This window comes from Eurypyga helias, unplaced genomic scaffold (genome assembly GCF_000690775.1).
Source record: "Eurypyga helias isolate BGI_N326 unplaced genomic scaffold, ASM69077v1 scaffold43480, whole genome shotgun sequence".
In the NCBI taxonomy this organism is placed as follows: domain Eukaryota; kingdom Metazoa; phylum Chordata; class Aves; order Eurypygiformes; family Eurypygidae; genus Eurypyga; species Eurypyga helias.
In genome coordinates this window covers 12,663-24,959 of record NW_010225874.1, presented here as the reverse complement: position 1 = coordinate 24,959, position 12,297 = coordinate 12,663, and the positions used below count along the sequence as shown (strand labels likewise).

The 12,297-nt window shown below is 43.3% G+C and overlaps 1 protein-coding gene across 1 annotated transcript in view; it reads left to right on the top strand.

The window, feature by feature from the left end:
• The window catches only part of KANK1 (KN motif and ankyrin repeat domains 1), a 27,154-nt gene extending 18,130 nt beyond the window's left edge, over positions 1-9,024 (top strand). Inside the window, 5 exon segments of the mRNA XM_010150836.1 lie at positions 1,259-1,478; positions 3,909-4,051; positions 4,591-4,791; positions 7,506-7,604; positions 8,183-9,024. Of these exon segments, the coding sequence (XP_010149138.1) occupies positions 1,259-1,478; positions 3,909-4,051; positions 4,591-4,791; positions 7,506-7,604; positions 8,183-8,245 (726 nt within the window). The 3' untranslated portion in view covers positions 8,246-9,024.
• The last annotated feature ends 3,273 nt before the right edge of the window (positions 9,025-12,297 follow it).

The window sequence follows — 12,297 nt, the reverse complement described above, 5'->3', positions numbered from 1 at the left end:
GAGAAGCATTCTGAATGTGTTCTCTGCACAACTGTCCTTGAACTTAACTGTCCATCTTGTAGGTGGGGGTTTATGAGAAAAGAAGGAGGACATGCTGGTCCTTCCAAGTTAGAGAAATTGTCTCAGAAATCAGAGCTGGAGGTGACTGCAGGAGCCCCCTGAGCTCACACCTGTATCTGCTCTACCTACGTTGTTCCCAAGGGACAGTTGTCTGGCCTAAGAATCTCCTACCCCTCCACCTTCAGTCCATATGAACGGGAAAGTTTAGACAACCTAGATGTCTAACCTGCATCTTCTCATTGCCGCTGAAATTCCTTACTAGCACAGCCATCCACCCTGCAGGTGAAGAACAGCTTCTTTCTTTTCTCATTGTGACAGCCTTTTGCTCTGTGAAAATATTATGGGTTTCCTTTCCCCAGCTCTGCTTCCAGCAGAGCATCTCCAGTCCTTCCTCTCTGCCCAGTAGGTCAGATTTCCTTGACTTGTAATTGTTCTCGCTGCTCACGTTTGAAACTATTTCAACCAAGTCTTTTCTTGTCATTCATTGATCGGACCAGGCAAGGTAGTGCAGCTGTTGCCTTCACAGTGCCAAGTGGAGAGAAGGGGCTGCATCACATGCTGCAGAAGCTATAAATCTGTTTATTCATTCCAAAACAGTATTTGCCTTTTTCATTACAGTGCGATGTTGATTTATGTCACCTTATGATCCTCTGTAATGCCCAGCTCTTCTCCTGCAGCGCTGCTGTCCAGCCAGTTCTCTTATACTTTGTGCATTTGATAATTCATGTCTTGGGATTGGGCGTAATAGACTTAGCTTGCTGTTATGTTAAATACCTGAGAAATGTGCATTCCCACTGCTCTTCATCTTGGGTTCATTGGTGATTTATAAACTTGGTTAAGTATTTCATGGAAATAGTTACTCCACGTCTTTTTTTTCTGTTCACCAGTATTTGAAACTCTTTCATTCTGGGGCTAATCTCATCCTAAAATTCTGTCCCTTCAGAGATGAACGTGAAAATTGGAAGAAATTAGACGAGGTTAATAATTGGTTTAATAATTTGTATTGCGATTTGTGTTTTAAAAAGGGGTTTAGTCAGAGGGGAAACTTTATGTTTACAAACATCTTGTCTGTAAGCTGAATGCTTTCTTCCCACATTTGACTAAAAAAGGCTTGACCTCCTGTATTGCTGACTTGTGGGATGGAAAATCCTTTAAATAGATTGCCCATATGTGAATTTTTCTGTCTTGGTTTTGGCAGAGGTTTTGTTTAAATACCATCCAGCATGAGTGGTTTCGTGTCTCAAGTCAGAAGTCGGCTGTCCCTGAAATGGTTGGAGACTACATAACTGCTTTTGAAGAGATTTCTCCTGCTGTCCTCACACATATCATCAATATGGCCGATGGAAATGGAAACACAGCTCTGCATTACAGCGTCTCACACTCTAACTTTGAAATTGTGAAGCTGCTTCTGGATGCAAGTAGGTTGACTTGTTTGCACGTTGGTTTTAAATTATTTACTGTTTTTACAAACCTGACGAGTGGGATTCTTTATGAAGAAGAGGTCAGGTTTGGGCTTCCTCCAGCAGTTGTTTCAACTATTACTAGTAACATGGTGGCTTACTTGGGTAGCCTAGACTCCTTGTTTCTAGTGCTAGCTTTGGAGGTGATGGTGATGCCTCTTGAAGAAGAGCAACAAGTTTTTGTAACCAGTGTTACAAAAACACTCTGGTAAATTATATACAGAGTTGACCAGTGTTTGGAACAGATTCATAGATCCCTTCCTCTTGGACTCTGGTCTAAGCTCAGCAGCTCCAGCCTCTAGCAGTCTTCTCGGGAGGCAGCTCAGCTGCTGCTCAGCCAAAGGGTAGGGTGCTGGTGGAAGAAGATGTATTCAGGTATAAGCATCTGTGTTAAACACTCAAACTAGATTTTATCATACTGGAGCAGTACAGAAGCCTTTTCTGGCCTCCACCTTGGCACGTCTATACTGCTCTCCTAAGAAACTAAAGCAATATGGCATTCTGCCAGTAGAGCAGCATTTCCCTGATGTATGAGCAGCGTGATGATAGTTGCTTTTGTTGTTGCTTCCTTCTCTCGATCCCCTTGCAACACACAGGCAGAGGGGGTAGTAGCAGAGGGGAGACTCCAGAGCATCTGCTCCCCACAAGCGTTAAGCCAGAAGGCAGCCAGCAGAAGGTGTCGCACACTGGAGCTAGTCCCAGGCAGGATGTGATCTGTTTAAGCCTAGTTTTGCTCCCTGACTGAAGTTTCTTTCTCTGTACTGGTTATAAAACCTGTCACAGTTGGTTGTGAAGCTTATCTAGGCCAATGACACCACTGATGTGTAAGCTTAGCAGGATCTATAAATCCAGAAAGGTAGCATCAGAAAAACAAGGATGTTAAAGATACAGATCTTGGCTTTGATAACCCAGCACACATGCATTTTTAGCAAGTGCTTTGAAATCTCTGGTCCTGTTTGAAGGAAGCCTGCTGGGAAGAGTGAGTCACGGTGGGGGAATGCGGGGAATGTCAGGAGCACAGTGAAATGCAGCAGGCTGGCTCGGCAGCACGGTGGTGGGAGGAAACTGCCGTCTGCTTCCCTGGCTGTCTCAGGGTAGCATAAGTACACTTCTTGGTCCAAGAACTCTGTGCCTGTGTGTTTGGTGGGAAGAGCAGACTCCTCTGCATCGCCATGCATTATTACCAAGAGGACAAATAGGAAAACAGCTCTGCTCATTAGCCCTATAGAAAAGGAGCTGAAATGTGACCTCAGAAAACACACCGCTGCTGAAGCAGTCTAGTGAGGGCAGGAGAGCATCACTTCCAGTAATTGTTCATTGCTCATGAAGTAATGCGTGTAGCAGTGTCATGTTCTGTGGCTTCCCAGAAGTGAATTCTGAAAGTAAGATTTGGCTGCTGGTGGAAGGTAGTAGAGGTGATGTTTGTGGCACATGAAAAAATGCGGGTTTTCTTACATTGCTTCTGCAATGTTCTTTTCACTTAAATTAAAAAAATCTAGAAAAAATAATTTTAAAAAAAAGTTTTTGGCAATAAATCTAAAGAATTTCCCAAAACATTTTTGCTTGCTGAGATATTTGTGGTGCAGTTTAACCCCAAGTCTAGAGATACTGTTTATGTAAGCCTGGGTCCTTGCTTTTTATGTAAGTCTGAAAGTCCTGCTGCCTGGTAAACTTATAAACCCTGCTGGATTTCTTCAGAATTTTAGGAACAGAGACAGACTGGAGGTTGGTCTTGAACAAAAAGGAGAACTTGTCAGCTGCTGGCACTAGTCAGGGGACTTGACTGTATTTGTTCACAGAATCCTTTTGTTCACAGTCAAATACTCCCTAGAGAGCTGGAAACAGTCTTTAATTGAAAGGGTTTTTTTGCAGCTCCAAAACATGTCAAAGTACACTTGAAGATCTATAAAATAACACCAGTTACTGGAAAATGTTTGTGCTGAGGAGACGCAACTTTTCCACTCACCATGTTGCTGGGCTGTTTTTGGTTTGCAGTGTGGGTCTCCTCAGGGGAGGACCTTAAAGACTCTCCTGATAGTATTCCTGGGGTTCGGACCCATGACGCCAGTGGTCATGTCACATTTCAGGCCACTTGCTTGTACAAAAGAAAAAAAATGCCAAAGAAAGCCCTAAATTATGACATAGAAAATGGCTTTGTGCTGTCCCTTGTGTTGCACACATAGCAAACGAGAATCCTTTCCTTTCTCAGGCTCAAGAGCACCCGTTTATTTTTTCCTCTCCACTTTCCCTTGAATTGCTTCCATTATGAGAGCAGTCGCTGCCTTTTCTTTTTATAGGCTGCTCTACTAACAGTTTATTCAGTTCATTAGCACAATTGCTGCTTTTTAGGTTCCTGTTTTCCAAAGAAATTATCTCATCCCTCTGCAGATGTCTGTAACGTAAATCATCAGAACAAGGCCGGTTATACCCCCATCATGCTTGCTGCGCTTGCAGCTGTGGAAGCGGAGAAGGACATGAGGATAGTGGAGGAACTGTTCAGCTGTGGGGACGTGAATGCTAAAGCCAGTCAGGTCAGTCAAATGGCTCAGGAGACACTGTTCACACTCCTGTGTCTTTTTATGTTCCCTTCCATGCTCCCATCCCTGCTCCATCCCTTCTGCTTTTGTACTCACTCACTTTCTCCCTCTGTGGTCTTGTGTGTATGTGTTTGATTGCTGTGTGCAAAAGGGACCTGTGAAAGAACTGTTGAACCTCAGGTCTGGATCTCTTCTAAAAAGGAAGAGTGACTGTTATATGAAGGAAACATTACTGAATTTAGGGAGGTATTTATAAATCCTGCAACATTTAGCTCCTTCCAAGGAACTCCAGATGTCTGGAAATAGATGCAATAGCTTCCATTACTTTAATAAATAGCTATGTGAATGTGGGGTATATCATGCATAAAAGGTATTTAAATAATGGCAAGCAGAGCCTTGAGGGTGCTGTATAAAGTAACAATCTTTTTTTTTTCTCTCCAGAAGAAGCACAGTGCAAAAAAAGTAATTGTGCATGCCTTGTCCCTGATTGTTTGCTCTGCTTGTGTTTTCCTCTTCTTTCCGTGCACGTGCAGGCTGGTCAGACGGCACTGATGCTAGCTGTGAGTCACGGGCGGATAGACATGGTGAAAGCTTTACTGGCCTGTGGTGCAGATGTCAATATCCAGGACGACGAGGGCTCTACAGCTCTGATGTGTGCTAGTGAACACGGACATGTAGAGATTGTCAAACTTCTGCTGGCTCAGCCTGGGTGTAATGGCACCCTGGAGGACAATGTGAGTTGCCTTTCCAGATAATGCTTCAGCAGATAGCTTCTCCACTCCACGAGTGGGTAGATTTAGATTGGGTATCAGGAAGAAATTCTTCATGGAGAGAGTAGAGTGAGGCACTGGCACAGGTTGCCCAGAGAAGCTGTGGATGCCCCATCCCTGGAAGTGTTCAAGGCCAGGCTGGATGAGGCTTTGAGCAACCTGGTCTAGTGGAAGGGGGGTTGGAACTAGATGATCTTTAAGGTCCCTTCCAACCCAAACCATTCTATGATTCTATGATTTTGAATGCAAGCGCTTCCTGGCATGTTTAGCGATTTTGCTGTGTTCCATTTCACAGAGAAGTTCTGGTATTCCGTATAACTGAACTCTGGTTCACAGCACCAAAGTTCCTAATGCATGAATCCTCTGCTTAGTGGTAGCAAGTGCTGTGATTATTTAGCTATGCTATTTGCTTTTTTAACAGACCTACCCAGACTAATTTTTATGGTTGGCTGTAGGTGTACCATGGCCAGAACAGAAAAAAGGTTTGCTAAGTCATGGTAAAAAATCTTCCCTTCTCACATTCCTTTCCCAGGGCTCTTCCAGTTTTCATTTAGGACCTTACGGAGTGACTTTATGGCCTTGCCCTGTTCCTTTTCTGTGTCCTTGACAAACATCAACCCTACAGTTATTTCACAGGATGTTCACACGGTATCTGTACCATGACTTTTGAGAGTACAGGTTTGGTTTCAGTCACGAAGCTACATTGTCCTGACAGAAGACAGATGCAGGCTGTGATTTCAGTGCCAAGTGAGACTCATGTACTTCTTGTTTGCGAGGATCACTGCAGCCTGTACTGTCAGCAGGCAATTTGATCTGTAGACTTCTCAAGCTTGAAAAAATTGACGACTGGTGTCTTGCCAGTACTGTGTTCTTGTTAACAACATTGCTTCTTGGGTTCATTTCCGTTCTTCCCATTGCTTTCACCTACTGCACACTGAAACAGAGCCTGGGCTTGGAAGTTAAGAGGGCATTGGATGGTTATTTGTGGAAGCTTGTTGCAGAGAAGCAGAGACATCATCTCTGTTCATGCACTCACCTGCTCCAGGAGCCGGCTCAGTTGCCTGATGGTGCCAGCGGTGTATAACGGCTGGCCTGAGGGGAAAATGTAGGAAGTCCTCAGTGTAACAGACACCTCTGAGGGCAATCTAGGCTACTGCAGCCTGGAAGCTGGTAGCACTATTAATTACTAAGTCAGTAATTAAAGTCCTTATGGGGGCATAACACTTAACTATTCCTGTAGGCAGTTAGATACTGTTTCCCAAGCACAGCTTGTCTGCTCTTATTTACTTTATACTAGGTTTGTCTGTACTGTGAGATTAAGAGATTTTTATTATTCCCCTAACTATACTGAATGTGACAGTGGTGCTTTTGCAGTCTCCATGATCAGTAGCAAAGCTGAGCTTCATCCTACTGATGTTTGCCACTCTGACAGTGATCCAGCATCTCTCCTTAAGAACTTGGCTTTTCCTTGCATTGACTCTGGAGTTATTTTTTTGTGCATTATATTGCACTGTAGTGGACAGCTCTTATAGCTCCCTGTCTGCTCAGGACAATTAGGTTTATGTATAGTCACTCCCTTGTAGACTCTTAAGAATTCTCACTTGGATGCTGTCTATCATGTCCCACACTGAAAAAAGGGTTTACGGTTTCCTTAAACTGGTGCCGACCTCTCTAATACCAGTGCTACAACAGGGGCTGGAAAACGTGCCTCATTCAGAGAGCCAACATAAGAGGGAATCCCTATGAGAAGACATTTCACATACTGGTATTATTGTGGAAACTTATGTGCACAGGAGCCAAAAACCAGGCAGTGGACCAGCCTGTGAGATTTGTGTTGAGGTTGTAGCTGTTTGCCTTGTGGTTTAGACATGATCAGAGGGCAGGGGGTTGTAGCCACATTATGCAGCAGTTTCAGGAAGGCAAGGAAGCAAAGAAGGCAGAGTTGGGGATGTGGCAGCTTTGTACCAGTGTGCCCCTCTGACAACTCAGAGGTTCACATCACAGGTTGTCTGACATCTACTTCCTGGACCAAACACGGCCTAAAGGGAAACAGAAGGTCAATAAATTACCCTTTCAGCAAGAGCACTCTTTGCTTCTAGCAGCCTCAACAGCTATGGTTTCTGAAAGAAATAATATCTTCTTAGAAACTGAGGTGACAGTATCTGACCAGGAAAGTCCATTTGTTTGCAGTTGGACTTCCATCAAGGAGCATCTGGAATATGAATGCAACTTCCCTTAGTGTTAATGGGAGCTATAACAGCAATTATCATTGTAACACAGCAACTATCATGATATTTGATTAACGTTTATCCCTCCCTTACCTTCTTTTCCACTCCTCACTGACAGTGTAGTTGCTCAGACAGCCCAATCTTCTGAAATCACTACATGTAACGTTGTGATAATGGGGTGCTCATTCTTCCTCAGTAATAATCAGATTCCTCGTTGAGAGAAATTACGAGGCCTCTGCCAATTGGACTGCCTCATAAAACAGTAGTGCAAGGCTTATTGTCACTTCATTATAATAAAAGAAATTAAACAAGACTCTAAATTAACCAAATCATCTAAGTCATAGGGCCTCCACTTTATAACTTCCCTTCTTTGTGGGCTGATGGGTCTTTTAAGAGATCTGACAATGGACTCAAGCACTAATTCTCTTATTTCTTCCTTCCCTCTCGCAGGATGGCAGCACAGCACTTTCAATAGCCCTGGAAGCTGGCCATAAAGACATAGCGGTTCTCCTGTATGCCCATGTCAACTTTTCCAAAACCCAGTCACCGGTTAGTACGCAACCTTCTACAGTTTATGTTTCGACTTGCTGCTCCTAAACATAGTAGTGAAACATAAACAAAACATTAACACCCCCTGGCAGCTGTAGTACAGCACATGAAATTTCGAGTTTATTCACAGGGTAATTTTTGTGCTTTGAACCCCGGGTGAAGGATTCCTTATCCTCCTCCCTTTTATCTGAGGAGTACAGATAGCTCACTAGCAGGATCCACTGACTCTGGACAGTGTGCAGGTGTGCTGTTGTGTCATTGTACTGGTCACCAATACACAGTTGTTTCTGGAGTTACAGTTGTCCTAGGTGTTCTGGCAAGTATCTATCTGCTCTCCGAGCCCTGATTTGCTCTCCTGATAAACTGCTGCTGAACATTTTACTGTCTAAGCAACATGCACTCTCAGTTAGTAGGCTGTATGATAGCTGGCACTGTTCTTCCTAAAATGGAAAAGCAAAAAAAAATGTTAATCTGTGCAGTTAAAGGCAAGGGATTGAACAGAGCACTTTAGTGCTGTGTTCTCATTCGCCTGGCTGGAATAATTTCCCTTTGATTGATTGTTCTTTCCTCTTTTCTAGGGCACTCCCAGGCTTAGCAGAAAGACATCTCCTGGTCCCACCCACAGAGCCACGTTTGAGTAATAGTGCATGAATATCTGTAAAAATCTCTATGCCATCTTTAAGCTGCTAAGTATTACTGTTTTACTGAGACAGAAACTGAATGTAATTGTCTTGTGCCTGAACTCACCAGCAAAGTGAAAGCAGAGATCTAGTGCTGAAGATAGAAAACTCTAAACTTGAAGCAAGCTTGTAATCTTGAAATAGTTAAGTAGTGCTCAGCTGAGAACCTTAGCCAGAACTCTTCTTCTGCTCACCTACTCATCTTTCCAAACACTGGCATAATCCTGTTTTTCTTTGCTATAGATTATCCTTTCCAATGTTACGTGCAGCCTGAGACTTCTAAAGCTACCCATGCAGGGGTGTCCCAGTGGTTTGATTTTAGTAATTATAAAATATATTTACTGTGCCTAGATTTCATCACAGTAACCTTTTCATAAATTTCATTCCAAGATGATTTTGATGGTTTTTAATTATTTTGAAATTCAGAAGTTACAGTTGCCTATATAGTCCGCTCCGTGGATCTTGAGCTGGTGGGTGAGTGGGTAGGTACTGGGGATAGAGCCTCTTGTCAGGTCTGAAGTTCACTAAGTAAGTTGTTGCTAATTGGGGATAATGTATAACTTTTTATATGAAAGATACTAGTATCTATAAAATTAACTCACACAGTATTTTCAACATTTTATATTCCTTAATAATTAAAAGTACATGAAGAATTACATGTCCTGTTACCATATTTTTATTAACTGTGTCGGTCTATAAGCTCCATACATGTTTATTGGAGAGTAAAATTAGAGGTACCAGCTGCATATTCCTCTTGAGCGGAATTGAGCATAGTTCTTGGTGCGTATTTATGGAATGCTATTACCTTGTCACATTCACTTTAGCCATGTGTATTGAAATGTTTGAAGTGCCTTAGACTCTTGCCATATTTTCAGAATAAAATTTCATTATGCTGTTTTACTCCCCTCCTGTTGTTCTACATGTGATTTGTCATCATCTAGAAAAGCTGCAGGCTACAACAGCAACAGCAAAACGGGGTAGATCGGTACGTCAAGGCAGGGAGGACTGACTGGGTAGCTGCAGCCTCTGTGGGCTGCTGGTGCAGACAACATCAGTGCCCAAACCAAGCTTTTTCTACTGACTGGCAGGGTGAAAAGCTTTGCCCAAGATGGTCTGCCTTTTCTGGTCTGCACTTGCTGCAGAAGTTGGACACTTTGCTCCTTGGGAGAGAAGGGGCCTCTCTCTTGGCCATGTGAAGCAGCATGGGGCGGCAGCAGAGGATGGTGTTCAAGTGTTTTGCTTGAGCTGCAGACTAGCAACCAACTGAAATAAAAGTCTTTGAGCTTTATCTTCCAAACAATCCTGGCAGCATGGTGAAGGGGATGCTTTTTAGATGGCATTGGAGCACGTCCTGAGCTAGTACCTCTGTATCCTTGTCAGTTCAGACCTACCTGATGAGACAGAGAAACACACCTCAGTGCCTTCCTTCAGGGGAGCTATACACCACAGTTCTTCTGTGTCCTTCCTCCTTGCCTCCCTAAGTCCTTATCAAACAGCTTTTTCTACACAGTCCCTTTGAAATACAGACCCACTGAAGCCATCCTCATCCCACTTGGCTTACATGGTCTTGGTGGCTTGGACTGCATGAAGTTTCTGTGAGCTCTCTCAGAGGTGGTTTGGTCCAGCCCTGCAGGTGCTGTGTGATACCAGTGCTAGGCTGGTTCCTGAGCTTGGGAGTGTCCCCTGGGCAAAGGACAGGTGGTGTCTCTCTGCTGGGGGGGACACATGCTAATTTAGCAGTCCCAAACAAGCTTCCCCCTGCACCTTGAGGTCTGTCAGTTTTTACTATTGCACCCCTCTGGCCAACTTTTCTCCTTACTCTTCACTTGGCACCAGTGTGGATGCTGTCTCACCTGGGTGCTACCTGCTACTTAAAGAGGTATGTCACCAACTTGCCAAATTACTGTGAAAATAAGGCCTTCCCTCTGACCCACACTGATGGCAAACGGCAGCAGCAGCTGTGAAAAAATTAAACAGAAGAAAATGCCTCTCGCTTTGCCAACTACGCTGAGTCAGAGAAAGTGGGTGCTGGCTGTCCTGTGTAGCAGACAGCTCAGGTGTGCCCCACAGACACATCCACCCGATGACCGGAGACATGGTCACAAACAGTGCATGACACGAATACATGCTTCCAATAAATTCCCCCTTCACTTGGGACCCAGATGGTTTTCCTGTTCAGCAGAATTAGTGCTTGTTGGATCTCCCAGCCTTGGGCATGGCAAGGGTGGCCTTTGTTTCAGTTTTAGATCTGCTGATGTGACCTCTTGCCACAGTTCAAACGACTGCCTGGAAAGCAAAGTCAAGATAATCTGTTCTTGTCTTTATGAGTTTAAAACACACACAGTGCTGGAGTTTAACAAATCAGGTTGATGAAGTGGAGAGAAAGGATGACTGCTTTAATCTCTCTCCAGAACTTGTTCTAATTTTACAGAAAATACAGTTCACTTATTTATATATGCTTGCCTGTATCTAACAGATTAAATTCTTGCCTAGCGGAGAGACAGTATATTGCCAGGACAGAATTTGGACCAGGGACAGGTTTCTACTTTCAGTTTTACTAATAATTTTATTTAGCACTAGTTTGACCAAAAACAGTTCAGTTGTGCTTTCCTAAGGAAGTCAGTAATCATACTTTTAACTGTGGCTTGTATCTCATGACAGTGGGTTTAGGCAGTCCTGCAAGGAACGGGGAGTTGTACTTAATGATCCTTATTGGTCTCATCCAACTTGAGATATTCAGTGGTTCTATGACAGCAGTTTTAAAGTCTGTAGATTATGCTCCAAATGTGACTTTGTTGAAGAGTACACTGAGCCATCTGATACTGTCCACTTCAGTAGTGCCACTGGATTGCTGTAGGATATATCTTAATTAGTAACATGTCTGATAGATCTTTGCCCCCAAAATAGTTTTGAAACAACAATCTTCTTCCCCCCTTCCCTCCCCAACCTTGTAGAGAATTGGTATATCAGAAACCAGCACATTACGGTTAAAATTTTCAAAGTGATTGCATTGCTTTCTAATGGCCTTGACTAGCAGAAATCTGGGAAGGAACCTGAACCTTCAAGAGCACGCAAAATTCAGGTTATGCAACTCAAGAGTTCCTGGATTTATTTAAGTGCCATTTTTCCTGGTAAGCAAAACGGTTGACCCAGAATTGGCCTCCTAGAGCTTTAGAAAATGTTAAATGAAGCTGTGGTCTTGGCATTTCTGTGCAAGGCTGTTTCTTCCCAAAAGCTCATTATCTTGGGTTAAAATGCCTTGTAAGGCAAAGTGCTTCCTGTTTTAGCTGTATGGTGAAGTAGGCCATTGTCTTATGCCATGCCAGGAAGATTGCCAAAAGCAATGAAAACTTTGGATGTGTTGGTGGATGTAGGTGAAAAAGTAAAGTGAAAAGTACAGAACAAACTATTTAACCGAAGTCAGTGAATGTAATTTCTAGCCTAAAATCCTATTAGGGGAGACTCAATGGATTGAACAGTTAAAAAAAAAAAAAAAAAGGAAAGAAAGAATAATTACTTAGCATTTTATTTTCTTGGATGGCCCTCAGGTCTCCAAGAGGTTGACACCTGAAGCAGTTCACACCGTGGAAGTCAGGCCGTTCTCCAGGAAATAGTTGAGGGTCCCAAAAGCATTTGTATCTACCAATGCCCTCTGCAAGCCAAGTTTAATCCCACCGGCTAATGTTGGATAGCATTTATCACAGGTGCTGGGATTAAGGGGTTTACCATGCATACCAGCTCGGAATTGAGGTCCCCCTTTGAGGTTCCCAGCATTTGTTTTTCAGTTCAGGTTCGATGATGATTGACTCAGTATACCCAAGCCTGATGATGTCATCACCTTTGAACTCTGACCGTCAGTGACTATATAAAAGCTCTGGCACCTTTTCAAGGCTAAAATATGTCACTGTCTTTTCCCAATTATACTGTCATGCATTAAGTGAAGCTGTCACTTATTATCACCCTCAGAGATAAGACGCAAGGGTAGTTACTGGTACTGAGTTTTAAAATTATGG